This window comes from Vipera berus (genome assembly GCF_964194415.1).
Source record: "Vipera berus genome assembly, chromosome: 9".
Lineage (NCBI taxonomy): Eukaryota > Metazoa > Chordata > Lepidosauria > Squamata > Viperidae > Vipera > Vipera berus.
In genome coordinates, this window is record NC_138212.1 from 24,829,749 (window position 1) to 24,857,436 (window position 27,688).

General features: G+C 46.8%; 1 protein-coding gene across 2 annotated transcripts in view; it reads left to right on the forward strand.

Moving 5' to 3' along the window:
- The window catches only part of KPNA6 (karyopherin subunit alpha 6), a 44,596-nt gene that overhangs the window by 8,385 nt on the left and 8,523 nt on the right, over nt 1–27,688 (forward strand). Inside the window, exons 2-10 of one of the 2 annotated variants that reach the window (XM_081335344.1) lie at nt 17,240–17,376; nt 18,059–18,154; nt 18,593–18,692; nt 19,214–19,308; nt 20,226–20,357; nt 21,350–21,438; nt 21,903–22,002; nt 25,443–25,606; nt 27,384–27,462. In XM_081335344.1, coding sequence (XP_081191470.1) covers nt 17,240–17,376; nt 18,059–18,154; nt 18,593–18,692; nt 19,214–19,308; nt 20,226–20,357; nt 21,350–21,438; nt 21,903–22,002; nt 25,443–25,606; nt 27,384–27,462 — 992 coding nt within the window. Of the gene's footprint in view, nt 1–17,239; nt 17,377–18,058; nt 18,155–18,484; nt 18,693–19,213; nt 19,309–20,225; nt 20,358–21,349; nt 21,439–21,902; nt 22,003–25,442; nt 25,607–27,383; nt 27,463–27,688 lie in introns of those variants that run through there. The other variant, XM_081335345.1, reaches the window with a different exon arrangement.

Sequence of the window (27,688 nt, forward strand, 5' to 3'; positions counted from 1 at the left end):
CTGGATTTCATCTTATCCTTTGGGGCAGGGGTCCCCAACCCATGGTCCGTGGACCAGTACCAGGCTGCGGCATGCCAGCAACCGGTCTGCACAAACAAGCAAAGCCCCATCTGCGGGATGCAGGCAGCACACGAAACCAGGCCCCTCCTGTCCACGGAAAAGCACTCTCCACGGAACCGGTCCCTGGTGCCCAAAAGCTTGGGGACTTCTGCTTTAGGATACAGCTTTTCCTCGGTGCCCATGTTTCCATTGCCTTCTCCCTTCTGATTCCTTGAAAAATCCTGTCTAGTGCAGGGGTCAGCAACCTGAAACAGGGAAAGAGCCACTCGGAACCGGTTCCCTCACAAAAGGAAAAACTGGGAGCCGCAAAAAATGTGTGCGCATGTGCGTACATGCGCACATGCGCAGATCAGGGTTTGACTGAAGAGTGGAGCCAAGGCGAGATATGCACCTACCCTGCATATTTGAATTGAACTTTTTTAGTCCCACCTTTTTTTTTTGGACTACACATAGCAGAGGACTGGGAGCCGCAGTAGACAGCTGAAAGAGCCGCATGCGGCTCCGGAGCCGCGGGTTGCAGACCTGTGGTCTAGTGTAACTAATAAGCCAGAGATTGTGGGCGGCTCCTTGGTGCTCTCTGAGCTTGGTTGTTTTCTTGCAGACGCTTCGTTACCAAACTAGGTAACACCATCAGTGCTAGTGAGGAATAGTAAATTGAGACCAATCCCTCTCCCTTCTAGCACTGACGATGTTACCCAGTGTGGGTAATGAAACGTCTGCCAGAAAACCACCAAGCCCAGGAAGCATCAAAGTAGGTAACCCCATCAGTGCTACTTAAGGAGTGGGGTTTTCTCTCATTCTATATACTCCTGGCTTGCCCAGTCAGTGGGGGTGGGGGTGGTCCCGATGCTTCCTTGATTGGGTGGTTGTTTACGGTTAGCTTGTTTGTCTGAAATGGTGGTTCCTTGATTGGGGTATCGTTTGAATTATTTATTTGATTTCTATAGATGACCATCTCAGCCAGGGGTAGGCAACCTCGGCTCTTTTATGACTCATGGACTTCAACTCCCAGAATTCCTGAGTCAGCCGAGGTTGCCTACCCCTGATTGCAGCAGATGACAATTAAAAACGTATATTACAATTAAAATTTGAAAAATATATTAAAACAATAAAAACAGTAAAAAGCATTAGAACAGTAAAAGAACTTTAAAACGTCTAATTTGAAATACATAGAAAAGCAAGATATCTGGCCTGTTAACAGTTGTTGGTCTAATGTTAATCTTGGTGTTAATCTCTGCTGATCTGGGTGTTGATTGCTGATGAAGTGTTTTGGTCTTTTTGTTCTGATTGGAACATAGATTATGGATGGATGGACATCACCTGTGGGTTCCAGTTCTGCATTTAGCTCCATAAGCAGGTTTTGGGCAACCCCCCAAAACCCAGCCTTGGTCTGTAGTTATTACTCTCAAGATCACAGTACCTAAATTTAGAGATAAGTAACACAATTTCCTATTGTATTGCTTTGTGATATACAAATGCAAAATGAAATAAATGGAGTTTAAGGCTTATAATGGGCTAAATTGGACATTGAAGATGTTATTTTAAAGCCATCAGTCAGGGGTTCTTTTAAGTGTACTCAAGTGAGTCAAAACAAAAGAGTCAGCACAACACAGCCAAGCACCCACAGGCCAGTCCTCGCTGCTCTTTACTCCATTCTTTCCCACTGTTACAGTGTTTTCCTGAGAGTAAGACCTACCCCGAAAACAAGCCCTAGCTTGATTTTTTTGGGGGGTGGGCCCAATATAAGACCTACCCCCCAAATAATCCCTAGTTTTGGGCAAGGCACACCTAAAAATCAAGCTAGGGTGGGGGGATGGAGCTGCTTCACACGCCCCACATCTGCTTACCTTGCAGCCAGGCCTCTCCTGGCCAGCCCACTTTTTCTGACTGGGTCGTCGCCAGCCCTGTATTTTGCAGTCAGGCCTTTCCGGAAGGCCACTGTAGCCGAGACCCGAGCCATGGATTCAGTCCATAGCTCGGTTCCGCAAGGCCTCTGCAGCCGATTCAATCCACAGCTCGGGTCTCGGCTGCAGTGGCCTTCCGGAAAGGCCTCTGACTGCAAAATGCAGGCTGGAGCTCCATTGTCAGCTGCAGAATGAAGCTGCTCCTTTGGCCGCAGAAGAGGTGGGCCGGCTGGGTGGGGCTTCCGGTGCCGGAGGTGAGTGGAAAATAAGACCCTGAAAATAAGACCCGGTGCCTCTTTTGAAGGCGAAAAAAAAGATCGGGTCTTATTTTCAGGGAAACACGGGTTCTACACCTCCTGCTCCTGCTGGCTCCAATGCCAGAGAACAGCCTCTTCCTTTCCACCTGCTTTAGGCTGCTTATTTTCACAGAGGAACACACACCACCACACCCGGCTGCCTCTGCCCAGCTTTTGTAGCTTGTCCTCTCACCCCATCCTAAGTGAGCGAAGGAAACTGAAAATCCCTCCCCCTCCCATAATAATACGGTTGCATCACCACCCTGTCTCATGCAGCTGGCAGTGTGCCAGATTAATTTAAAAAGGCTACTTCCTGTAAACTTTAAGCAAATTAATAGACACGCAACAGATACAGGCCTTATCCAGCGAGGCCCTTGGAATCTCACTCAGGTTCATTTCGGATCTGATATTCGGAGGGTAACCACAGAAAGAGCCTTCTTGGTCCTCCCGCTCGATTGCTTTTCCTGCTTCCTTTGGCAGGTCGGCTGGATGCAAGCAGGAGGAGACGCTCCCTCAGTCCGAGTCATGTAGGCCTTTAAAGGGACTGATTGACAAAAGCTTGGCAATAATAACAAAATCTCACAAGTCTGATTATGCTGCTTCTCATCCTCTTTCTCCTTGCGGGTCAGTGAATTAGGGAGGGTTCTGCTTGAGTTGTTTCCAAACGTTTGTCTCAGAATTCTGGACTTAAAAATGTTGCAGCCCCTTTTACTGAGAGAGCAGTTCCTGCCTTTCTCCATCCAGGTGAGGGATCCCCAACCTTTCTGGGTTGGCCCTGTGGGAGAGGGAGGGACAGGCGCCTTATGCGCACACATGCAAACCTGAATGTGGCCACATGTGTGCACAAACGCAAATGGGGCTGCGAGCATGCGCATGAGCCTCTCAGTGACGCTAGGACTTGTGTGAGGCTGGTAGTGCGGGCACCGCCAGGCTTGCAGCGATGCTACCACTGGTGCGATGATCACTCCACTGCCCCCACGTGAGGCTCGTGCTGTGGCCTGTCTGCCGCAGTGCTGCCGCCACCCGCACAAGGTTTGTGGCAATGCCCGCAGAACACTCGTGGCAATGGTGGCACTAGGGGAGGGTGAGCATGCGCGCACATGCACTACCCAGCTACTCACTACCCAGCTGGTGGCGAAGAGATCACAGCCCGGTAGATTTGGGACCTCTGATCCAGGTTGTCTTCAGGTTCCTCCGCACATGCGTGCTAGTCGTTTCCAACTCTAGGGGCCGGTGCTCATCTCCGTTTCAAAGCCGAAGAGCCAGCGCTTGTCCGAGGACGTCTCCGTGGTCATGAGGCCGGCATGACTAGATGCCAAAGGCGCATGGAATGCTGTTACCTTCCCACCGGAGTGGTCCCTATTTTTCTACTTGCATTTTTTACGTGCTTTCGAACTGCTAGGTTGGCAGAAGCTGGGACAAGTAACAGGCGCTCACTGCTATGCGGCACTCGGGATTCAACCCGCCAAACTGCCGATCTGATCGACAAACTCAGCGTCCTAACCCACTGAGCCACCATGTCCCATTTAGTCTTCCTTAGACCCAGGCTATTAATCTGTAGTCATTTTAGTTGCTGTGCAGCACCAGCAGATAAGTTAAAAACTATCTTCTTAACTTTTGTGTTTTCACTGAATTAATATTGCATAAACATAGTTAGATTTTTATAGTACACAGTCACTTTTTTAGGTTAATTGGTAGGATTCCTAGAGAGATCTACAGTGACTATAATGATAGCATTTAATCTTGTCAAACTGTGTGCAACTCAAATATGTATATGCATATGTATGTTTTCTTTCAGTTATCCCCAGTTCTGCTGCTAGGACCTCCATGTTTTATGATGCAATTTGGGATTAAAACTTGTAACATTTGATCAATGCACTTGATCTTAGTTTCACTGTCTTGTTTTGCCTTGACTCAGCAATTCAGCTTCTGCTTTGGGGCATGTGAATTTCTACAATTACTCAGCAGAGATTTGTTGTTAAAATAGGAAGCAGAATGAGATGTTCAGAGCAAAGAGAAAAGTCTGTGACTAAGCTTTATACTCTGGCTTGCCAAACTTCATAGTCAGTTTGATAATAACTGTGGTTGCTGGCATACAGTTGCAAGAAAAAGTATGTGAACCCTTTGGGATTACGTGGAGTTTTGCATGAATTGGCCATAAAATGCGCTCTAAACGTCATGTAAGTCACAACAATAGAAAAAAAACAGTCTGCTTAAAATAATACTACACAAACATTAGCTGTTGTCATGTTTTAATTGAACATAAGATGGAAAAATTCACAGTGCAGGGTGGAAAAAGTATATATATTTTATAGCCAATTCATGCAAAACTCCACGTAATCCCAAAGGGTTCACATACTTTTTCGTGCAACTGTATTAGATTTATTTAGACAGCCCTGGAAAGCAGCAAAAGCTCTAAGCCTCTGGGTCCAGGTTAGCCTCTGAACTAGAAATTTAGCCATACATTATTCCAAGCTATGGTTATTTCAGATTCAGACTGAGGCATAAACCATGGTTCATAGTGACCGAGTTCATGTATTTTACTAGACCATCCTTAAGGTTTGATGATTGTGAGGATCTTAATAAAAAGAAAAGGATAAATATCTGGGTTTCATTGCTAAAGATGTTTGATCCTTTGATTTAGACTAGACGAATAGAATAGAATAGAATAGAATAGAATAGAATAGAATAGAATAGAATAGAATAGAATAGAATAGATCTGATCTGATCTGATCTGATCTGGAAGGGACCTTGGAGGTCTTCTAGTCCAGCCCCCGGTCAAGCAGGAGAATCTATATCATCTCAGACAAGTGGGTGTCCAGCCTTTTCTAAAAAATCTCCAGTGATGGAGCACCCACAATTTCTGGAGGCAACTTGGTTAGTTGTCCTCACTGTTAGGAACTTTCTCCTTAATTCCAGGTTGCTTCTCTCTTTGATCAGTTTCCAACCATTGTTTCTCGTCCTTTCCTATGGTGCTTTGGAGAATAATTTGACCCCCTCTTCTTTGTGGCAGCCTCTCAAATACTGGAATATTGCTATCATGTCTCCCCTATTTCTTCTTTTCTTTAGAATAGCCAAGTCCCACAGCCATTCTTCCTATGTTTTAGTCTCAAGGCCTTTGATCATCTTAGTTGCTCTTCTCTGAATTTTTTCCAAACTCTCAACATCTTTTTTGTGATATGGTGACCAAAATTGGCTGCAGTGTTCCAGGTGTGGTCTCACTAGGTGTTGTGACTCAGGGCCAGCCGGTGGGTCCGGCAGCCGGCTCAGATGTATCGGAGGACTCAGATGAGGGGGAGGAGGAGGGTGTGGAAGACGAACCGGCTGATGATGGCTTGGAGGCTTCGCAGAGCCCTCAGCCGGGGCCCTCTTCTCAGCTGCGTGAGCCCGATAGTGCGGAGGATGATGACCCACAGCTGGTCCTGTTCAAGGACGCCCGACGCAGGAGGCAGTCGAGCAGGAACAAACAAAGAAAGGCTGTGGGACTCCTCGGGAGGAGGCACAGGGAGACCACGCCCTGAACTCTAAATAAAAGGAGTGTTTGGGGAGGGGCTGGTTGCTGAAAGCAACCCTTCCGCTTGAGGATTCAAGTTCTTGTGTTTTTGTTCTGTTGTCTTGCTTGTGAATTAAACTTGGCAGACGCTTTGCAGCCCCAGACGCTCTCCAGTCTCTACTGCTTGAACAGGGGTTTGCCTTATTACAAGGCCGGTAGTGGGCTGGTTCAGAACACTAGGGTTTTATAAAGCGATACTAATACTTCTTGATTCAATGCCTCTGTTTATACAACCCAGGATTGTATCAGCTTTTTTGGCTGCTGCTGCACACTTCTGGTTCATGATCAAGTGACTCCAAGGTCCCTCTCAGTTACTGTTTTTGAGTCAGGTCTCACCCAATCTGTACTTGTACCTTTGATTTTTCCTGCCTAAATGTAAAACCTTGCATTTCTCCACATTGAAACTCATTTTGTTGGATAGGGCCCATTGTTTAAGTTTGTCAAGATCTTTTTAGATTCTGAGCTTGTCTTCTGAGGTGTTGGCTACTCCTTCCAGTTTAGTGTCATCTGCAAATTTGATGACTTCCTCTTCTATTCCCTCATCTAAGTCACTTATTTATTTATTTATTTATTTATTTATTTATTTATTTATTTATTTATTTATTTATTTATTTATTTATTTATTTATTTATTTTATTGATGGGATTTATATCCCGCCCTATCTCCTGAAGGACTCAGGGCGGCTCACAATAAAACATATAATAAGTGCATAAATCAAGATAAAATGAAATTGAGAACATCAGTGCAATAAAAAATTAGAGAATTTAAAAATGAATTAAAAATACTAAATATAAATTAATTAAAATGCCTGTCAGTCTAGGTCAGCTTGGTGGAACAGGTGTGTTTTGAGGCCGCGGCGAAAGGATTGGAGGTTTTGGGCTATCCGAAGCTCAGGGGGGAGCTGATTCCATAGGGTTGGTGCTCCCACAGAGAAGGCCCTCCCCCTGGGGGTCGCCAGCCGACATTGCCTAGCTGACGGTACCCTGAGGAGGCCTTCTCTGTGTGAGCGTACTGGGCGATGGGAATTTGTTCCCGGCAGCAGATGGTCCTGCAAGTATCCCGGACCTAAGCCATGTAGGGCTTTAAAGGTAAGTACCAGCACCTTAAATCTCACCCGGAGGGCAACTGGTAGCCAATGCAGCTCACGCAGGAGGGGTGTAATATGGGAGTATCGGGAAGCTCCCATCACAACCCGTGCAGCTGCATTCTGCACCAGCTGAAGCCTCCGGGTGGTCTTTAAGGGCAGCCCCATGTAGAGAGCATTGCAGTAATCAATACGGGAGGTAACGAGTGCGTGGGTGACTGTACGTAGGGCATCTTGGTCCAAAAAGGGGCGCAATTGGTATATAAGACGAATCTGGGCAAATGCCCCCCGAGCCACGGTTCCAATGTGATCTTCAAAACTGAGTCGTGAATCTAGGAGGACGCCCAGATTGCGTGCTTTATCAATGGGAGGTAACATCTCTCCTCCTATAGTCAGAGATGGAACCTCTTGGACTAAACGAGATGACGGTATGTACAGCCACTCAGTCTTGGCCGGGTTGAGTCGAAGCCTGTTTTCTCCCATCCAAATCTGTACCGCTTCCAGACAACGGGACATCACATCGAGGGCATCACTGGGTTGGTTCGGGGTGGAGATGAATAGCTGGGTATCATCAGCATATTGATGATATTTCACCCCGAAGCTACGGATGATCTCTCCCAGCGGCTTCATATAGATGTTGAACAGGAGGGGCGAGAGCACCGAACCCTGAGGCACTCCACAATTAAGAGGCCTAGGGCTTGACCTCTGCCCTCCTGCCAACACCGTCTGCGAACGGTCCGAGAGGTAGGAGGAGAACCAACGCAGAACGGTGCCTCCCACTCCCAGCCCCTCAAGACGACGCAGTAAGATACCATGGTCGATGGTATCAAAAGCCGCTGATAGATCTAATAGGACCAGGACAGAAGAATAACCTCTATCTCGGGCCCGCCAGAGATCATTCACCAGCGCGACCAATGCCGTCTCCGTGCTGTGCCCTGGTCTGAAACCCGATTGGTACGGATCTAGATATTCAGCTTCCTCCAGGTTCAAAGGGAGCTGTCGTGCCACCACGCTCTCAACGACCTTCGCAAGGAAGCGAAGGTTGGAGACAGGACGGAAGTTGTTTAAAACAGCTGGGTCCAGTGCCGGTTTCTTGAGGAGGGGCCTTACCACCGCCTCTTTCAAGGCAGCAGGGAAGTACCCTTCACTCAGTGAGGCATTGATAACTGCTAGGAGCCAGCCTCGTGTAACCTCCCGAGAAGCATAGACTAGCCAGGAGGGACACGGGTCCAACAAACATGTGGCGGCACTTAGTTTCCCCATGATCTTGTCCACTTCATCCGGAGTCACAGGATCGAACTCTTCCCAAATGTACTTGGCCAACTTCATCGTTTTCCTCTCGTTAGATACTGCCCAGTCAGAGTCCAGACCAGCCCGAATCTGAGCAATTTTGTCCACCAGATATTTACTAAATTCCTCAGCCCGTCCATGTAGGGGGTCCTCTCCCGTCTCTTGACTTAAAAGGGAGCGGACCACTCTAAATAGGGCGGCCGGGCGATTATCTGCGGACGCAATGAGGGTGGTGAAGTAGGCGCGCTTTGCCACCCTCATTGCCACAAGATAGGATCTAGAAAAGGATCTTAACTGTGTTCGGTCAGACTCAGACCGACTGGCTCTCCAAATGCTCTCTAGGCCCCTTCTCTGGCGCTTCATCTCCCGCAGGTCCTTGGAGAACCAAGGAGCGAGTCGGGACTTGCGCCGGGTCAGAGGCCGCAAAGGGACAACGCGGTCGAGCGCCTCCGAAGCAGCCTGTTGCCAGGCATTAACTAAGGACTCGACCGGGTTGTGGGAGAGGGAGGTGGGAATCGGTCCAAGCGCCATCTGGAATTTATCTGGGTCCATCAGGCGCCTGAGGCGGAACCACCTGGTCGGTTCCGCTTCCTGACATCGGGGGGTGACGTGACGGAGGCCCAACCGCAGGAGGTAGTGGTCTGTCCATGAAAGGGGTTGTGATGTTGGAGTAACCCCACCCAGCCCATTTAGCCACTGCCCAGAGACAAAAATTAGATCCGGCATGTTTCCTCCCTCGTGAGTTGGGTCCTGAGTAATTTGAGTAAGGTCCATGGCCGTCATGGAGGCCATGAACTCTCGGGCCACTTCTGATGCACTGCCCAGGGAAGGTAGATTAAAGTCTCCCAGTACCATAAGCTTTGGAAATTCGACCGCCAATCCTGAGATGGCGTCAGGTAGCTTGGGTAGAACCGTTGCTGTGCAGCTTGGAGAGAGGTATACCAGAAGTAGGCCCAACTGACCACCAGGACCCCACCTTAAGAGGAGGGATTCACATCCGTCTATCTGAGGGGCAGTGGCCTCCCGCGGATGGAGGGTCTCTCTGATAACGATCGCCACGCCACCTCCCCTACCCTGAGCTCGAGGTTGATGTAGCACACGGAAACCTGGGGGGGATAAATCAGTCAGAGGGACCCCTCCCTCTGGGCCCAGCCAGGTTTCCGTGATGCATGCCAGGTCTGCGCCTTCCTCCTCGATCAAGTCATGGATGAGGGGAGCTTTATTCACAACAGACCTGGCATTAAAATAGATCAGCCTGAGCTCAGGAGTCAGACCTCCCTCTTCCCCAGGGCAGCAAGCGGGAGCCAGAGGGTCAGAGCGCGCCACAGCAAGAAGATAGCGTGGGCGTGATCTCAGAATACGATATGACCCTCTGCTCCTCCATCTGCTGCCATTCCCAATTACTGTGGGGATCGGTATCCCTGTCCCATCCCCCTGGTTTACAAGACTCTCCATGGCCCTCATATTGCCGCGACCATTGGCCAACTTAGGCTGAGACAGGTCCGGTGGGATCTTCCCCTCGATTTGCTGGGCCTGACCCTCCCCCCTCCCTAACCCTTCAAAAAATTTTAAAAGAAAACCCAAGAGCCTCTTCTTGGCGCCATGCCACCTCTCGGGGTCCCAGGACCCGTCATTAAGGAAACGGCGGCGTAGGTCTGATGGCCATCTCTGAGAGAGTGGGGAAGCTCTCAGGGCAAGTAGCTCACTTCTGGTGTAAGCCATCAGAGGTGGAAATAGGAGTAAAGGACGAGCTGGTAGGAACAACTGCATATCAAGACCACAGAGCTGAAGTAGTGGCTCCTGAGAACATGGTCACCCTCTCACAGTGATCAGGATCTCAGGGGGTCACCATCCAGCTCCGGGTAGGTCGCAGGAGGAGAGAGAGTCCGGTGAATGCTAGCATAGTCTGTTGGTGGATAACTTCGTAGCTCCGGTGATGAGCGGTGGTAGTTCATCTATCTCCATGCCTAAGATGTCATCGCGACCGAGGGGCTGTAGTCAGTCTCCGGTGAAAAAATGAAGGAGGGATTATCTGGACTTAAAGTATGATCCCGAGAGGATAACTGCTATCTCGGGGGCCTTTCGGCACATCCCACCTCCAAATAAAGCTTCAGGTGGTCCCTGGTGAATTCCGCCCTCCAGACCAGATATAGGAGGGTTTTAAATGGCGCTCTAGCCTACAGACGGTGGCCATCATCCCACAGACCTCTGTCGTGGGGGGGGAGCGCGAAGATCTTATAGATGGGCAGATGGGGGGCAGCAGCCACCAATTCTGGAGCCTCGCCGTCCGGGCTACCTTTGTAGGCAGCCCCAGGTCGTTACAGCTCCTTCGCAGGTGGCTGCAGGGCCGGACCGTTTGTCTATCGAAGGGAGATCAATCAGATCGTTGTATGTCCGTTGCAGGCTTCCACATGCCGCGCATCCAAGCAGGCCGCTTAACAGCTGATTTGGAGGCCGCCGCAAGATCCCACCGGCAGCTGCCGGCTAGTATATGCTCTCTGCCGGTCTGAACGAGCCAGAAAAGGCTGCAAACTGTGCGTTGCAGCCCGCCCATCATCGGCCGCTTTACAGGCTGCCGCGGGGTGCCGCCGGTTATTCGCATCCAAGCTGGCCGCTTAACAGCTGATTTGGGGACCGCCGCAAGATCCCATCGGCAGCTGCCGGCTGGTATATGCTCTTTGCTGGTTTGAGCGAGCCAGAAAAGGCTGCAAACTGCACGTTGCAGCCCGACCATCCTCGGCCGCTTTACAGGTTGCCGTAGGGTGCCGCCGGTTGCTTTCGGCCGTTGTAATTCGACCGTCAGCCTGATCGAGCCGTTCCGCTTTGGCCCCTTCGAGTCCGGGAGCCTTGCCTCCTTGCCGCTTCGCCATCCCTTTCCAATACCGCCCCGTTGTTATTGCTGGCGCTCATTACGGGCTCCACCAAAGCCTCGGAGGGTCCTGTCACCCATCCGGGCTAGGGAACAGCAGCCCCCTGCAGGGCTCCATGCCAAACTCGCATCCTTTGATCTCCGCGATCAGCTGCGAGCGGCCATCTTCCAGGAGGCGTGGCAAAAAAAAAAAAAAAAAGATATTGAAGATATTGAAGAGTGCTGGGCCTAAGACGGAACTTTATGGTACCCCACTGCTTACTTCTGTCCATGTGGATGTAGTACCATTGAGGACGACTCGTTGAGTACGGTTTGTCAGCCAGCTGACAAACCGTAGTGATGTTGTCTGTTCCACCTTTTTCTAGCTTACCAAGCAGTAGATTGTGGTCTACTTTGTCAAATGCCTTGCTGAAATCTAAATATACTATGTCCACAGCGTTTCGCTGGTCTAGTAATTTGGTCACTTTATCAAAGAATGTAATAAGATTGGTTTGGCATGATCTGTTTTTAACAAATCCTTGCTGGCTACCGGCTATAACTTTGTTTGCTTCTAGTTGTTCGCAGATCTGTTTTTTTATTATCTTTTCTAGGATCTTCCCAGGTATTGATGTTAGACTGATTGGTCTGTAGTTTTCTGTATCTGTTTTTTTCCCCTTTCCCTTTTTTCCTTTCATGAAGATGGGAACCAGCCCTTTCCTAATCCTTAGGTGCTTCACCGGTGCTCCAGAATTTTTGAAAGATGTGGTGCAATAGTTCTGAGATAACATCTGCCAGCTCCTTCAGAACTCTGGGATGTAATCTGTCGGGTCCCAGTGATTTATATTCGCCAAGGTCGGATAGGTGTTCTCTTACCATTTTCTTGCTTATTTTAATTTTTGTTTCTAGTTTTATGTTGAAAAAACTTTTTTTATTATTGTTCTTGATTTCTGTTGCAAGTCTTCGTTCATTCTGGGCCTTTGCTTTCCTGACTTTGTCTTTGCATGTCTGCTGATCATCAGCCTTAGTTATGTGTCCCTCTTTCCATTTTGTCTTTCAGTTTGTCTGAGAGATCTTTGTGCAGCCATGCTGGTTTCTTCTTGACTTTCTTGTGCTTCTTTTTCAGTGGTATTGTGCTGGACTGGACTTTTAGGATAGCATTTTTCAGACTTTCCCACGCTTCTTGAGTTGTTTTCCCCCTTAGGATTTTCATCTATGAAATCTTTCCTAGGTTCTCTCTGATTTTGTTAAAATCAGCTCTTGAAGTTTAAAACATTGCTTGAATTATTTTCTATTGCTTGTGTTTGCATTATATGGAATTCCAGTATGACGTGGTCACTTTCACCCAAGGTTCTGGCAACTTCAACTCCCTCTATCACTTTTTCTCTGTTAGTAAGAATTAGGTCCATTATAGCTTTACGTCTAGTTTCCTCCTCCACCTTTTGGATAACAAAGCTGTTGGCAAGGTTGGTTAGGAATCTGTTTGATCTCCTGCTCACTGCAGAGTTTGTCTCCCAGCTGATATCTGGATAGTTGAAGTCTCCCACTACTACTGTGGTATGCTTCCTGCATACATTTGTTAACTGGTTGGCAAAGAGTTCATCTATTTCTTCTGATTGGTTGGGTGTCACTTTTTTTTTCTTTTATATTGACCCATATAGATTCTGGAGAGCTTTTATCTTTGATCGTGTGCATTTCTGTAGATACGTAGTGTTCTCTTACATGTAATGCAACTGCCCCTCTTTGTGTAGATCTGTTTCTTTTGAACAATTTGTATCCGTCCATCAGTGCATTTCATTCATAGGTTTCGTCCCATTGGGTTTTTGAAATGTCTACTATGTCATGCCCTCCCTCGTGTACTATTGCTTCTCGTTCGCCGTTTGTTCCCCAAGCTTTGAGCATTAGTATATAAGCATTTAAGACTTTTATGTCTGTCCGTGGGTATGTTTCCTGCATCTCCTGATTGTTGTTTGAATTTTTTCCCCTCATCACTGCCTACCTCATTGTTTGATTTGTTTTCTTAGGATTTGTGATTGGTTTTGGGTTCTAGCTAGTCTAAAGATTGGTCATCCTTCCCCTCCCATTTATTGCATGATCGAGCTTTGCCAATTCATATTGATGACAATTTACCAGGATTAGTTTTGTAGTTATCACCCAAGTAAACCCACATAACTATTTATTTGATTATTTATTTCCTGGTTCATTACATCATCTTCTGTAGCCTGGCTTTGCAATAAAGTCACAAATCACCACTTGTGACACAGGTTGTTGCCATGGAAAAGCAGTGCCATTATTGTGTATCCTTGTTATGACATCATTAATAAGGACAGATCACGAGAGACGAGAAAAGCTCCAGATTAAAGACTGGCTGAAAGTTATTGAAAATCTAGCATCAGATAAACAGGTGTTGACTCTCCGTGCCTTATAGATGCTTTTTTCCCCAGTTTCCAGTTTAATTTTGAAGTCTTCAGTTTTTCCTGACAGTTTCTTAAATATGGCGTCCCCTGAAATTTGATAAGTGTTTACCAATATGCATTTTGGTAATTTGGACAGTCTCAGAGGGAACCAAGCTTCCAAAATAGGAAAGCGGTGGTCTCCAAATGTTGCTGAGTCCGGCCTATCTCCCAGTGGACTCTTCAGGAGCATTTGGAGGACCCATAGATGCCCCACCTCTGTGGAGGAGTCTTTGAAAAGCAAATTGTGCTTTGGAGTGACAGTAGTAGTAAATTATGACGATTTTCAAGTCACTGAGGTGCTAGTCAGTGTAGTAGTTTGTGACTGATATCCTATAAGAAGAGCCTTAGATAAATCTTAACATCAGGACAATACTCAACGAAATCTAGCATTTTGTTTCGGAACAGCTGTCTCTGTAGTGCCTGCAGGCAGGTGGTAGATATATTGCCCTCTTGCCATGGTCCAACTGGTATCAGTATTTGAATTTGGTATTTATAAGGCAGCTGACAGGGTCCTCTGAGCTGTCAATGCAACCCTTCCTCAATTAGACCCTTGTGCCTCCTGGCTGGTGAGCAGCAGGTGGGTTCATGCCGTGCAAGAGGGGACATTCCTGGGATCTTTTAAGGAGGCCCTGGTTTGATCTCTCCTTAACCTGCCTGGACAACTTTCGTCCATTTTCCCATCTTCCCTTTTTGGGGACGGTGCTGGAAAAGGTGGCAGCTCCATGGGCTCCTGGATGAAACGGATTTCTTGGACCCTTTTCAGTCAGGATTCAGGCCTGGCTTTGGGACAGAGACGGCCTTGATAGCACTCGTGGACGATCTCTGGTGGGAGCAGGATGGGCGCAGGGCAGCCATTCTCGCTCTCCTTGACCTCTCAGTGGCCTTTGATACCATTGGCCATGGTTTCCTTTTTGGCTAACTACACAGGTTGGGGCTGGGTGGCACAGACTCGCTCTGGTTCACCCCCTTCCTCCCAAGGTCCCAGTCAGTGTTGACAGGGAGTGAAAGATCCAGCCCCTGAGCGCTTAGCTGCCGGCTCCTTCAGGGCTCGGCACTCCCTCCGCTCCTCTGCACGAAGCCATTGGGGGAGATCAGCTGTCACCACAGGACCAGGCGTCCCAGATGCGCTGATGAAGGGAGGGATGCGGCGGGCACCCTTTTGTGGTGCCGGGAGGCTGGAGGGACCTGGAGGGGGACAACAGACCGAGACTGAACCCTGGCAAGCAAGACACAGTGGCGGGCGGTGCTTGGAGCCTCGGGACCCGAGTGTGTGTCATCCTTAGTTCTGGACAGAGTTGCAACCCCCCCCCCATTCAGACCCAGCCCCCCACCTGGGGCTTCTCCTGGACGTAACGTCTTCTGCTCGAAGCGCAGGTGGCAGGCGGACCAGGAGAGCTCTGACACAGCTCCGCTTTGTGCGCCAGCTGCAACCTTTCCTGGGTGAGGACTCGAGCCCTGGTCATCTCCCGCCTGGACTATGCCAGTGGGCTCCTGGGGGGGGGGCTACCCTCCAAGTCCATGGGAAGCTTCAGCCGGTGCAGAGTGCGGCAACGAGCGAGCGCAGTCTCACCCCTCTGCTCCGTGAGCCCCACTGGCTCCCGGTCTGCTTCCGAGGGCAGCCCAGGGTGTTGGTTCGGACCTTCAGAGCCCTTAACGGCCTGGGCCCAGCCCGCCTGATGGACTGCCTTGCCCCCCCCCCGGACAAGCCCCTCCCACTTGTGCTGGCAGAGAGCGCCTGCTTCGCATCCCGTCAGTCAAAGAAGTCTGGCGGGTCCAGAAGAAGAGCCTTCTCTGCTGCAGCGCCCTCCCCCGCCCTCTTCCCCCCCCCTGGAACATCCTGCCCTAAGGCAACCCCCTCCCCCCTTCCTTCTGCAAGAGCCTGAAGAGCCGGCTCTGCTGGGTGTCCTGGGCTCCAAATGGGGGGGGGGGAGTTCCACGCTGGAGGGGGCTGCTGGGTTGATGGCAGGCTCCTTCTCTGCCCCCCCTCTCTCCCCCCCTCCATCTGTTTAGTTGTCATAGTGTCAGGAGCCAGGGTAGGTTTCAAAAGTACCACAAGTTTATTTCATGCTGCCTATAACAAGAACCTGATCAAGGCAAAATGGCACCAGATAAGAGTTGAGGGACTTAGGTCACTGCTTCTTCCAAGCCAAAATCATCCATCATTCAAATTTAAAAAATAAATAAATCCCATGTGATCCTTGAGAGACTTCCTTTCCATGAAAAAATGCCCATTTATTTCAGTCTTTTTCTTTCCGTGTTACGTGAACAAGTCTTCCTAGATTAGTTGTTAGAAAGAAGTTCAAGTTAGTATTTTTCCAATGAATAATGATATGTAAAAATGTTTCGTAATTGGAAGTCATTATAAGGTTTCCTGCAGGTTCTCTATTTATTTTTTAAGTCTAGGCAAGTAGATCCCCTGTTTTCTGCTTCTTCAGTACTGCATGCATTGATAGTCTGTGGCTTCCCCCGTCTGTCCAGAGACAGAAAAATTAGTATTCTAAATTTCTGCACTGTTTATTTATTTCTCTTCATTTTGCATAATTTCTACTAAATTGTGAATGTGTAGGCAGGGAGCGTCTTGCCTTTTAAAATCTCTGTACATGTTTCTTTGGTCAGGCCGTGTATGAAATTAAAATCTCAACCACAAAGTTGCAGGAGTCAATGTATGTTTCTGACATTATTAAAGAATCTTTGTCTTAGTACACGTGCCTGTCTCTGCGATCCTTTATTTCGTTTATTCAAAGCTTTCCTAATTTTTAATTTCTGCTCAAAATTGTAATACTTCGCAACAGGTTGAAGCTGTCTGCTGTTTGACTTGGCTGTATGTTTCCTGTTTCTGTAAGAACAAGGAAAATTATACAGAAACAGAATAATAGAGTTGGAAGGGACCTTGGAGGTCTTCTAGTCCAACCCCCTGCTCAAGCAGGAGACCCTATATCATTTCAGATAAGTGGCCGTCCAGTCTCTTCTTTAAAACCTCCAGTGGCCATTCCACTAGTTTATTATTCTCACTCTTAAGAAGTTTCTCTTTAGTTCTGAGTTGCTTTTCTCCTTGATTAGTTTCAATCTATTTCTTCTTGTCCTGCGTTCAAGTGCTTTGGAGAACAGGTTGACTCTCTCTTCTTTGTGGCAGCCCTGAAATATTGGAACATTGCTATCCTGTTGGCCCTAGCCCTTCTTTTCACTAGACTAGACAGACACACTCAGTTCCTGCAACTGTTCTTCACATGTTTTAACTCCATGCCCTTAATCATTTTAGGTGCTCTTTGCACTCTTTCTAGAGTCTCAACATCTTTTTTGTACTGTATCACGGTAACCAAAATTGGATGCAGTATTCCAAGTGTGGTCTGACCGAGGCATTATAAAGTGGTATTAACATTTCCCATGATTTTGATGCTATCCCTGCCGCCGCGCATTGCTGGCTCATATTTAAGTGATTGTCCACTAAGACTCCAAGATCCCTCTCGCAGTTACTGCTGTTGAGCCAAGTTTCATCTAATCTGTATTTGTATAGATTAATTGAAAAGACCCTGTAAAACTGGAAACAATTGAAGGATTTTAAGGTGTGCCATTATAATAGGTAGAGGCCAAGGATTTTTTCAGACCAGTGCAGTGGAGTGACTCATTGCATAATTTGAACAGGCCTTCAGATAATAGCATCCTTCTGTATCTTTCAGCCCCAGGACACGATGAGAGTATTTTCTATTGATTATGCAAAAAAGATGACATCTGTTTTTTTTCTGGCCTGCAGAAACCATGGCGAGCCCAGCAAAAGAGAACAATTACAGAATGAAAAGTTACAAAAACAAAGCTTTGAACCCAGAGGAGATGCGCCGGAGGAGAGAAGAGGAGGGGATCCAGCTACGCAAACAGAAACGGGAGCAGCAGGTAAGGGATCCATGCCTCGTTAGGTACCTGCTTCCTTTTTTGATTGCCCACTCAAAGGTCTGGAGTGAGGTAGAAGTGTTGTTTGGGCTTGCCATTTTTGGCTTATCTGATACTTGGCAGTCAGTGCTTTGAGGAACAGCAAAACAGATAATGATGGAGTTGGAAGGGACCTTGGAGGTCTTCTAGTCCAACCCCCTGCTCAAGCAGGAGACCCTATACCATTTCAGACAAACGGCGGCCAATCTTTTCTTGCAGACCTCCAGTGATGGGGTGCCCACAATTCCAGAGATAAATGGGAGGGGACCTCAGTGCTAGATTATAAAGGCCGGGACTTAGATTGGTGTTGTCTTTCGACTACTAAAGAGGTCAGTGTTTGACCAGCAGGATGAAGCACCTCCTTCCCTGAGGGTGTGTTATTTCCAGTGCTGTGCTGTAACAGGAAATGGGAGAAGGCAATTAGTATTAGCAATTATTATTACTAATAATAATAATGATAATAAAATTAAACTAAGATTATTTATGAGCTTCTGCTTGATGAAACATCAAAAGTAGGATGATGGGATGTCGTAACCCAATGTTGGGTTACAACACTGAAGTGCAGAGGAGCTATTTAGTAATCTGCAGGTGACCTAAATCAGGGTTTGGTTTGTTCCCCTATAATTTCATTCATTTTCCATTGCAGCTCTTTAAAAGGAGAAATGTGGAGCTAATTAATGAAGATGGTGCTATGTTTGACAGTCCCCTGGTAGATTCCTCGGCCAGCTCTACAATTGGTAGTGTAAGTAGAGACAGCGTGTTTTCTTCTTTCTTCTCTCTCGGTCAATATCAGTAAGACATCTACAGATACTAAGAAACTTCCATACACTTTGTAAATGTTTTCTGCCTCTAAAGCTAGGGAAATCGACCTGCCAATTTCATTTTGAGCATTAGCAACCAGGTTCGAGCTAGGAAAGGGGATTTATCGGCTGCCCCTGCAGGGCCTCGGGTTCTTCATCCTTGGGCTAGGTGACCCGTTTATCTGCTTTGGTACAGTATAACTTATTGTATCTCTGGGAAGGTTTTTAAAAGAATTTCCTGGGATTTAGATGTCTTTCTTCTTAACCCTTAGCCTGGGATCATCTCCTTGAAAATTGGAATAATCCTGAAAGTTTGAGAATTGTTATAAAAGATGGGCATTAGATTTGGTGACGGATGGATGAATATCTGATCTTTTCAGGAGGGCGTGATCACAATGGAGATGGTGAAAATGTTGTTCTCTGAAGATCCTGATCTTCAGTTAGTAACTACCCAGCGATTCAGGAAGCTACTTTCAAAAGGTACATTCAGTTGAAACTTTTTAAAGAAGAGTAGGTGAAATTAACTTGCTGTTTCTCTTAGGCCCTCAAGATATATTTGTTATTCAAATACTTTGCCAGAAACATCTGAAAATGTCCTATAGGTGGGTAAAACATACAGATAAAAATCTAATAACAGGAGCAGACTACCTGAGCTACTCACTTTTTAATGCTGCTGAATTACAAATCACTTTATTTAAATGCCTTAAATTTCAACAGTTAATTTCAGACATGCCCAATAGTGTGTAATGAACATACTTGGCTAAACACGGATAATATGCAAGCATACATTGTGTTGTGCAGAATATACAACAGCTTCAACTGGGCAAGCAGTTAGATGGAGAGATTAAATATGGATGTGGTCACGTTGGGGATGGCATGTCTGCACAGGGCTGTGTGCAAGCTGGGATTGTGATGTTCATTCCCTCCCTCCTAAAGGACAGCACTGTTTGATACATATTTAAGTTTCCTTCCCTTCAATTTCTTTTTAAATTTTATTTTAGAGCCCAATCCTCCAATCGATGAGGTGATAAGCACTCAGGGAGTCGTGGACAGGTTTGTTGAATTCCTCAAGAGAAGTGAAAACAGCACACTGCAGGTAAGGGGAGGGGCAGCTGTTTCTTGGGGTCACTCTTTGAAGATCTTAATCAACTTTGTAGCTTGCTCTCTCTCTGTCCTGCTTATGTTGGTGATCGTGATCAAAGACATCAAACTTCAAAACAATACCAAAAAAGGAGAGTCATGGCTATTATGTTTAATAAAATTACTATTAAAAATGTAAAACCATTATTTGACTGTCTCAAAGTCTGCAAATTTGGCTGAGGCCATAATCTGCTGTGGCTTTAAACAGGGTATATTGTTAAGGGGTGTGTGGGATAGGAATACTCCGTTATGAGTTCTTTATGCCTGAATAGGTGTAAGGCTATCAGTCCTTCAAAGGTTATTAATCACGCTTTAATAAAGTGATCCATAAAGATCCTTCCTGAGGGACAGTTTATGGTTGAAAACCAGACCCCAGTGATTCCTCCGGGATCCAGCTCTGCAGTGCCTTTCTCCTGCCTCCTTGGCCTTTTTGGCCTCCTTCCAGCTTTTCTCCTTGGTTTCGATCTTGCGCGTGGTGGCAAACTGGCCGCACCTCTGCCTTTGCTTTGCCTGCTGGGGGCTCGTTGTGGGGGAAGAAGCTGCCACTCAAACAGGCTGTTGCCCTCCTTCCAAAGGGGGATTCCTCCCTCCCCAGGGCCAGTGAAACGGGATCTGTTTTATGGCCTTCCTCCACCGATAATTGTCCTCTGGAAGATTCCAGTTGAGACCGGGTTAGAAATGGCAGCCAGAGTTAGGAGGTCTCATTTCTGAATTATTTTGCCTTGCGAAATGCTCCCCCCACCCCCCACCCCCCAACCAGGAGAAATTGGAACTCCAGTTTGCTCTGTGGAGGTTTAATCCCAAAGTAGCCTGTTTCTTATCGATTGTGGGTCTCCACTGGAATCAGTCCTTCACTGGCTGCTTCTCTTCCAGTTTGAAGCTGCGTGGGCATTAACCAACATCGCCTCTGGCACCTCACTACAAACTAAGATCGTGATCGAGGCCGGGGCAGTCCCGATCTTCATTGAATTGCTAAGTGCTGATTTTGAAGACGTCCAAGAGCAGGTGAGGCTCAGACCTGGGCTACTGATTTCGTGGCAGCTCTTGAGCTTTTGTTCATTCTCTCTCAGGCATTTCTGTGACAAAACAACCAGCTCAGGTCCTGAGCAAAATGTGATCCACAGTGTCCTAAAAGGGCAGCAGCTGCCCAGTTTAAACATTATTGAAATGACTGATTCTCACAAGATTTGGGTGTGTTTTTAATTTATTTAATTAGGGAGATGCCTGAGGCTTGGAAATGTTTTAGACTGTGATCTAGCCACTCCACATTTCTTGTCTACACTTTCAACTATCCCATCACATTGTAGGTTTACAGTTATATTTAAGTTGTTGGTGCTCTTTTAAGAAGAGACTGAACAGCCGTTTTTCTGAAATGGTGCTGGGTCTCCTGCTAAAGCAGGGGGTTGGACTAGAAGGCCTCCAAGATCCCTTCCAACTCTTTTATTCTATGTTCTGTGTGGTGTAATTACATTGCACGATTACTTGCCTTTTCCCTGGAAGGCAGCATACATTGGGGTAGGGGCCCTTCACTCTGTTTATTCTCACAACCACCCTATGAGGTAGGATGACCCAACTGGCTCTTGTGTCACCCTGGGACTCAGTGGTCTAACCTTCAGGCTGTGCTGCTGTTGTGATGTCACAGATGCGTCAGACTGCCTAGGGTGAGGTAAGCTGCTTTGTCTGGCGTGAGAGCTGAGGCAGTTGGCAAGAAAGAAGCACAGACCCTGAGTAGGTATCGGAAGGCTTGGATTATAGAATAGGGATGAAATAATCAAATACGGGGCAGTAGCTCTCTAGAGGAGGGACAGCTGCAAGGTGTTGCATGGTGCAGAGTTCCTCCATGTGTGGGGGCTGCTCGGTTGAGAAAGACAGCATGGAAGTGCCTACGGTCAGCTGTTCATTTGCAAGGCCCTACTGAGACTGACTGCCTGCTTTGCTGTTGCTCTTAATATGCCCCCTTCAAAGACTGAGTCCTGAAGCCCCTGCTCTTCTTCCAGGCTGTCTGGGCACTGGGGAACATCGCTGGAGACAGCTCTGCCTGCCGTGACTATGTCCTAAATTGTGGCATCCTTCCTCCTCTGTTGTTGTGAGTAGCTGCTGGAGAAATTCCATCCTTTGTAGCCCTTCGTTTCCTTAGACCCGGAGTAGGCAACCTTGGCTTGCTTATTTATTTATTTATTTATTTATTTATTTATTTATTTATTTATTTATTTATTTATTTATTTATTTATTTATTTATTTATTGGATTTATATCCCGCCCTATCTCCCGATATGACTCGTGGACTTCAATTCCCAGAATTCCTGAGCCAGCTATGCTGGGAGTTGAAGTCCACGAGTCATAAAAGAGCCAAGGTTGCCTACCCCTGCCTTAGACTGCAAGTATTGAGTAGGGTAAACTTGTCTTAGAACTACAACTGATTTTCTTATTTTCCCCGGACCATCTGACTGCTAGGACTGTTTATAGGAATACAATTGCCAAGCCCTTAAACAGCTTGGTTTAGGCCCAAAGGCTGTAATGTGGACTTAAGCATCATTTGGTTATATTTCAGGCTCCTCACAAAATCTACTAGATTGACAATGACACGAAATGCAGTCTGGGCTTTGTCGAATCTCTGCAGAGGGAAGAACCCACCTCCAGAGTTTGAGAAGGTAAGATCCCAATGTGTATTACTTTATTTTCCTAGCCACAGGCATCTCTTGTATTCCACAGACTTTTTCAACCGTGGCAACTGGAAGATGTGTGGACTTTAACTCCCAGAATTCCCCAGCCAGCACAGTGGAGAAACACTGCTTTATGTAGGCTGGGTATTAACACTCACTTCTTGCTCCTATCACTTATCTCTCCTCCTTACATTTAAAAGCACCTGCAGTGTAGTACATGTGAAAACAGTAAAACTTAGGCCTTCTGGTATGTGTTCATTGTAACTCAAGTCCTGATAATGCTGATGGTGGGCTGAGAATCTTGTACAAAGTTTATTTTTTATGCTCAAACAGACAAGACAATCAGTGTGAGTAATAGCTCTAAGCCAGAGTTACTGCTGTATCTAGCATATGAAGCCCTGAAGGTCGTCTTACTCCCCTGTAAACCCCATCCAAGGTACCTTAGGGTAACATTGGACCGGACTCTCTCCTATGAAATACACCTAGAGAATATGGTGGCAAAAATCAATACTAGGAACAACATACTCCAGAAATTATGTGGAACTAAGTGGGGAGCTTCAGCTGTCACCCTCCGGTCATCAGCACTAGGATTGGTCTACTCCACAGCAGAATGTTGTGTCCCTGTATGGCTTAACAGCTGCCATACTGGTAAGTTGGATGCCAGACTCAACAACACCATGAGGATTATAAGTGGATGTATTAAAACCAGCTGAGGAAAGGAGGGAAGCGAAAGGCAAGGGAGAAAAAGAAAGATACGCCCAATTGAATGCAGAATTCCAGAGAATAGCTAGAAGAGATAAGAATGCCTTCTTAAATGAACAGTGCAAAGAAATAGAAGAAAACAATAGAATAGGGAGGACCAGAGATCTTTTCAAGAAAATCGGAGAAATGAAGGGAACGTTTAATGCAAAAATGGGCATGATAAAGGACCAAAATGGCAGGGACCTAACAGAGGCAGAAGAGATTAAGAAGAGGTGGCAAAATTACACAGAAGAACTATACAAGAATGAGCTTAACGTCCCTGATAATCACAATGAGGTGGTCACTGACCTCGAGCCAGACATCCTAGAATGCGAAGTGAAGTGGGCCTTAGAAAAACTGAGCAACAACAAAGCTAGTGGAAGTGACAGTATTCCAGCTGAGCTATTCAAAATCTTAAAAGACAATGCAGTAAAAGTGCTACACTCAATTTGCCAGCAAATTTGGAAAACTCAACAGTGGCCACAGGATTGGAAAAGATCAGTTTACATTCCAATTCCAAAGAAAGGCAGTGCCAAAGAATGTTCAAACTATCGCACCATTGCACTCATTTCTCATGCTAGTAAAGTCATGCTTAAAATCCTACAAGCTAGACTTCAGCAGTATGTGGATCGAGAACTACCAGAAGTACAGGCAGGATTTCGAAGAGGCAGAGGAACTAGAGATCAAATTGCCAACATACGCTGGATCATGGAGAAAGCTAGGGAGTTCCAGAAAAACATCTACTTCTGCTTCATTGACTATGCTAAAGCCTTTGATTGTGTGGATCACAACAAACTGGCAAGTTCTTAAAGAGATGGGAGTACCAGACCATCTTGTCTCTTGAGAAACCTATATGCGGGTCAAGAAGCAACAGTGAGAACTGGACACGGAACCACTGATTGGTTCAAAATTGGGAAAGGAGTCCGGCAAGGCTGTATACTGTCGCCCTGCCTATTTAACTTATATGCAGAGCACATCATGAGAAAGGCAGGGCTAGATGAATCAAAAGTTGGAATTAAGATTGCCGGAAGAAATATCAACAACCTAAGATACGCAGATGATACCACTCTAATGGCAGAAAGTGAAGAAGAACTAAAGAGCCTCTTGTTGCAGGTGAAGAAGGAGAGTGCAAAACTTGGGTTGAAACTTAACATTAAGAAAACCAAGATCATGGCATCTGGCCCTCTCAATTCCTGGCAAATAGATGGGGAAGAAATGGAGGTAGTGACAGATTTTATTTTCCTGGGCTCCAAGATCACTGCAGACGGGGACTGTAGCCAAGAAATTAAAAGACGCTTGCTCCTGGGGAGGAAAGCCATGGCAAATCTAGACAGCACACTAAAAAGCAGAGACATCACCCTGTCAACAAAAGTGCGTATAGTCAGGGCTATGGTCTTCCCAGTTGCAATGTATGGCAGTGAAAGTTGGACCATAAGAAAGGCTGAGCGCCAAAGAATTGAGGCCTTTGAACTGTGGTGCTGGAGAAGACTCCTGCGAGTCCCTTGGACTGCAAGGCGATCAAACCGGTCAGTCCTAGAGGAGATCAATCCTGACTGCTCTTTAGAAGGCCAGATTCTGAAGCTAAAACTCAAGTACTTTGGCCACCTAATGAGAAGGAAGGACTCACTGGAGAAGAGCCTAATGCTGGGAAAGATCGAGGGCAATAGAAGAAGGGGACGACAGAGAATGAGGTGGCTGGATGGAGTCACTGAAGCAGTAGGCGCGAGCTTAAATGGACTCCAGAAGATGGTAGAGGACAGGAAGGCCTGGAGGAATGTTGTCCATAGGGTCGCGATGGGTCGGACACGACTTCGCAGCTAACAACAACAACATTAAAACCACTCCAACTTGCTGGTATCGTGTTCTGAGCCATACAGCACCACCAGCCTCACAAAGGCTAGATGCAGTAGTGAGAGAATACAGAGAAATTACGAATTCACTCCTACTGGTGCATGCCAGCCTTCCTCATTTATCAGCAGAAGGCTCAAATCCTGGCCCTTGCACAACATCTGCCCAACAACTTTAACATCGATCCCAGTGGAAAGCTAAATGGGTTGCTAAATGCATAGACACAGGCAGACATAGAAATGACCCCACAAAAAAGGTGCCAAGCTTTGAACTACCACATCAGCAATGTACAATCCTAAATAGGATTTGCACCTCACACGGCGTCTCCTGGGACTTGCTGTGTAAATGGGGCCTAGCATCCTCCCCTCAGTGTGACTGTGGGGTTCCAAGTCAAACTATAGATCACATCGGCTGTAAGCGGAGGGAATTTTCTGGTCCGGGAGCTGATTTTTTTTAAATCTAAAAGATGCTGTGCTTCAGTGGTTAGATGGTAATTGAACATAGATCTTTTTAACATTCATATTTTATTGTGTTTTATTAATCTAGGTAAAATGCTAATATGTAATGCTAGTCCGTGTGTGATGTGCCATATGCTAAATAAAATAAATAAACTGCTGTGTCTATGGATCAAGGACTGATTTACCAGCTCTAAAATAAGTGTTTAGTGTGATTATAGCATGAGGCACTGATTTGAATATACAAGCTGTATTTCTGAATTGAACATGTAATGAGAGATTTAACCTTACACACACAAAACTCGGTGGATAGCTGCTGAAATGCCTGTAGCTTCCTCCTGGGCCCTTGTCCTAACTGTCTCTCGCAATTATGTTTTTGGGCAGGTGTCATCCTGTTTGCCAGTATTGTCTCGATTGCTCTTCAGCAGTGACTTGGACTTGCTGGCAGATGCCTGCTGGGCACTTTCCTATCTGTCAGATGGACCCAATGAGAAAATCCAGGCGGTCATAGATTCAGGAGTGTGCCGGCGACTGGTGGAATTGCTAATGTAAGTGCTAAATTATGGTTTGCATAGCTATAGCTTATCGAGTAATTGGCTAGATTCACATAAGCCACAAATAATGGTTTGCAAACTATTCTGGCTATGTTCATTTTGTGAAGTCAGATATGATATGTGGGAATGACCTTGGGAGACAGAAGAAGAAGAAGATGCAGAAAAAGTTGCAGCCTTTGGCTAAGAGGCAGCTGCGCCCTTACCGAAGGGGAGGGGCATGGGAAATGTCTCAGGAGGGTCTTCCCCGGGCTTTTGGACTGGAAAGCCGAAGGGGGGGAGAGAGACTTTCAGACTTGCAAGTTTCTGTGAACAAAACCTTAAAGCAAACACCGCTAGCACCTCTGGGTGTGCTTCTTGTCTGGACTGCCTTACAAAGTTGGCAATAGGTCATGTACCTTCATCAAGTTAAATCAGTTTCACAACAATTACAGCTGAATATTTTCTGACGCATTAATTTAGGATGTAGTTGAAGTCAATCCAATTTTCAGAAGAGGACAGATGCTAACCTGTGTCATGATTCTGAGGCAATTTCCTTTCTTTTAAACTGTGGGGTAGCAGCATCAGCACAGGGTTCAGCCAGTTCCTAGGTGGGGGGAGGATAGTGAAAACGCACATCGCACACAAAGGATGCTGCAGTCTGTCATCGCGATAGAAAAGTGTGGGTGTTCCTACTGTCCTCCTACACTCCCATCTCCAGTGGAGTAAATAGGAAGGGGGCTGAGTGAACTGTGGCGCATTGGTGAGAGCTTGAGATGAGGTGGAAGAGAAGCACTTAAAATTCTAGCTTAACCCATCCTGAATCTAGCGCGTTCCAAGTAGGTGGGACTGTAAATCCCAGCACACCTAAGCAGCTTGAAAAGACCAGGATGGGGAAGCTGCTTTAAGGTAACAAAGATCTGCTGTCTACAGGTCCAGCTTCCTATAAGTAGTCCTTGACTTATGACTGGTTGCTTAGCCACCATTCAAGTTACAACTGACCCAAAAAAGGGGACTTACAAGTTGGATTCAGAGTGTTCCAATCGCTGAAGGTTTTCAAGAGAAGCGTGGACAGCCGTTTGTCCAGAATGGTATAAAGTCTCCTGCCTTGGGCAAGGGGTTGAACAGAAGACCCCCAAGGTGCTCTCCAGTCCTATGAGTCTATTGATTCTGACAGACAGGGCCCTGGCCCGGCCATATGACCAGACTTCGGGCACTCGGCAACATGGCTGCATTTATGGAATCTGCATGTCTCATGGTCATAAGACTGCATTTTATGATGGTTTTGCTGAAAACTGACACTTCCGGGTTTGGGCAGAACACACCCATAGTGAACCATTGGTCGTAATGGCAGTCTCCCTTATGATCTACTGTCAAGGACTTCCTGAATTCTGTAGCTTAGAGCTATTATTTGACATGGGAACCTTGACTGTGGTGGGTGCTCCAGACATCGGCCTGGCCTGAACATCTTAACTAAAGCAGGGACTGGATGTAACGCATCGTGGTCATAAGAGAGCTGCGTGGCCTATGACCTTGCAGATGTTGCCGAGCCACCTCACCTAGCAGCCTGGAGCAGCACGTGGTGGATTGCAGTTGTGTAATAGTTGAGGGTCTTCCTTGATTCTCCAACCTGGCCTCTATGGGGTTTCTTGGATTGTGTCATGGCTTTGCACAAATAGACTTTCCTGGGGTGTCTCTGATGGAACTCCTTCTCGATGAGAGACTAAACATGTGGGTCAAGTTTGGACGCCCATCTGTAAATAATGTTGTGTGTGTTGTCTTCTTCTGCACACAGGCACAGCGATTACAAGGTGGCTTCCCCAGCCTTGAGAGCAGTTGGCAACATTGTGACGGGGGATGATATCCAAACCCAGGTGATGGGGGTGGGTGGGCCTTGTGTAGCCCATTGCAGGCTCTCCTCTCCAGGAGGTCCCTTCCTTTCAAATATCCACTACCAATCTGGAGAAATCGAGCTCCTGGACTTAGTTTTTAATTCCAGTCAATAATCAGAGAAGTTGTGGAATTTGGCCGCGATATTGGCAATTGGTTTACTCAAACTATGATTTAAAGCAGAGAGTGGCTTAATGTCAGGGGTAGTAA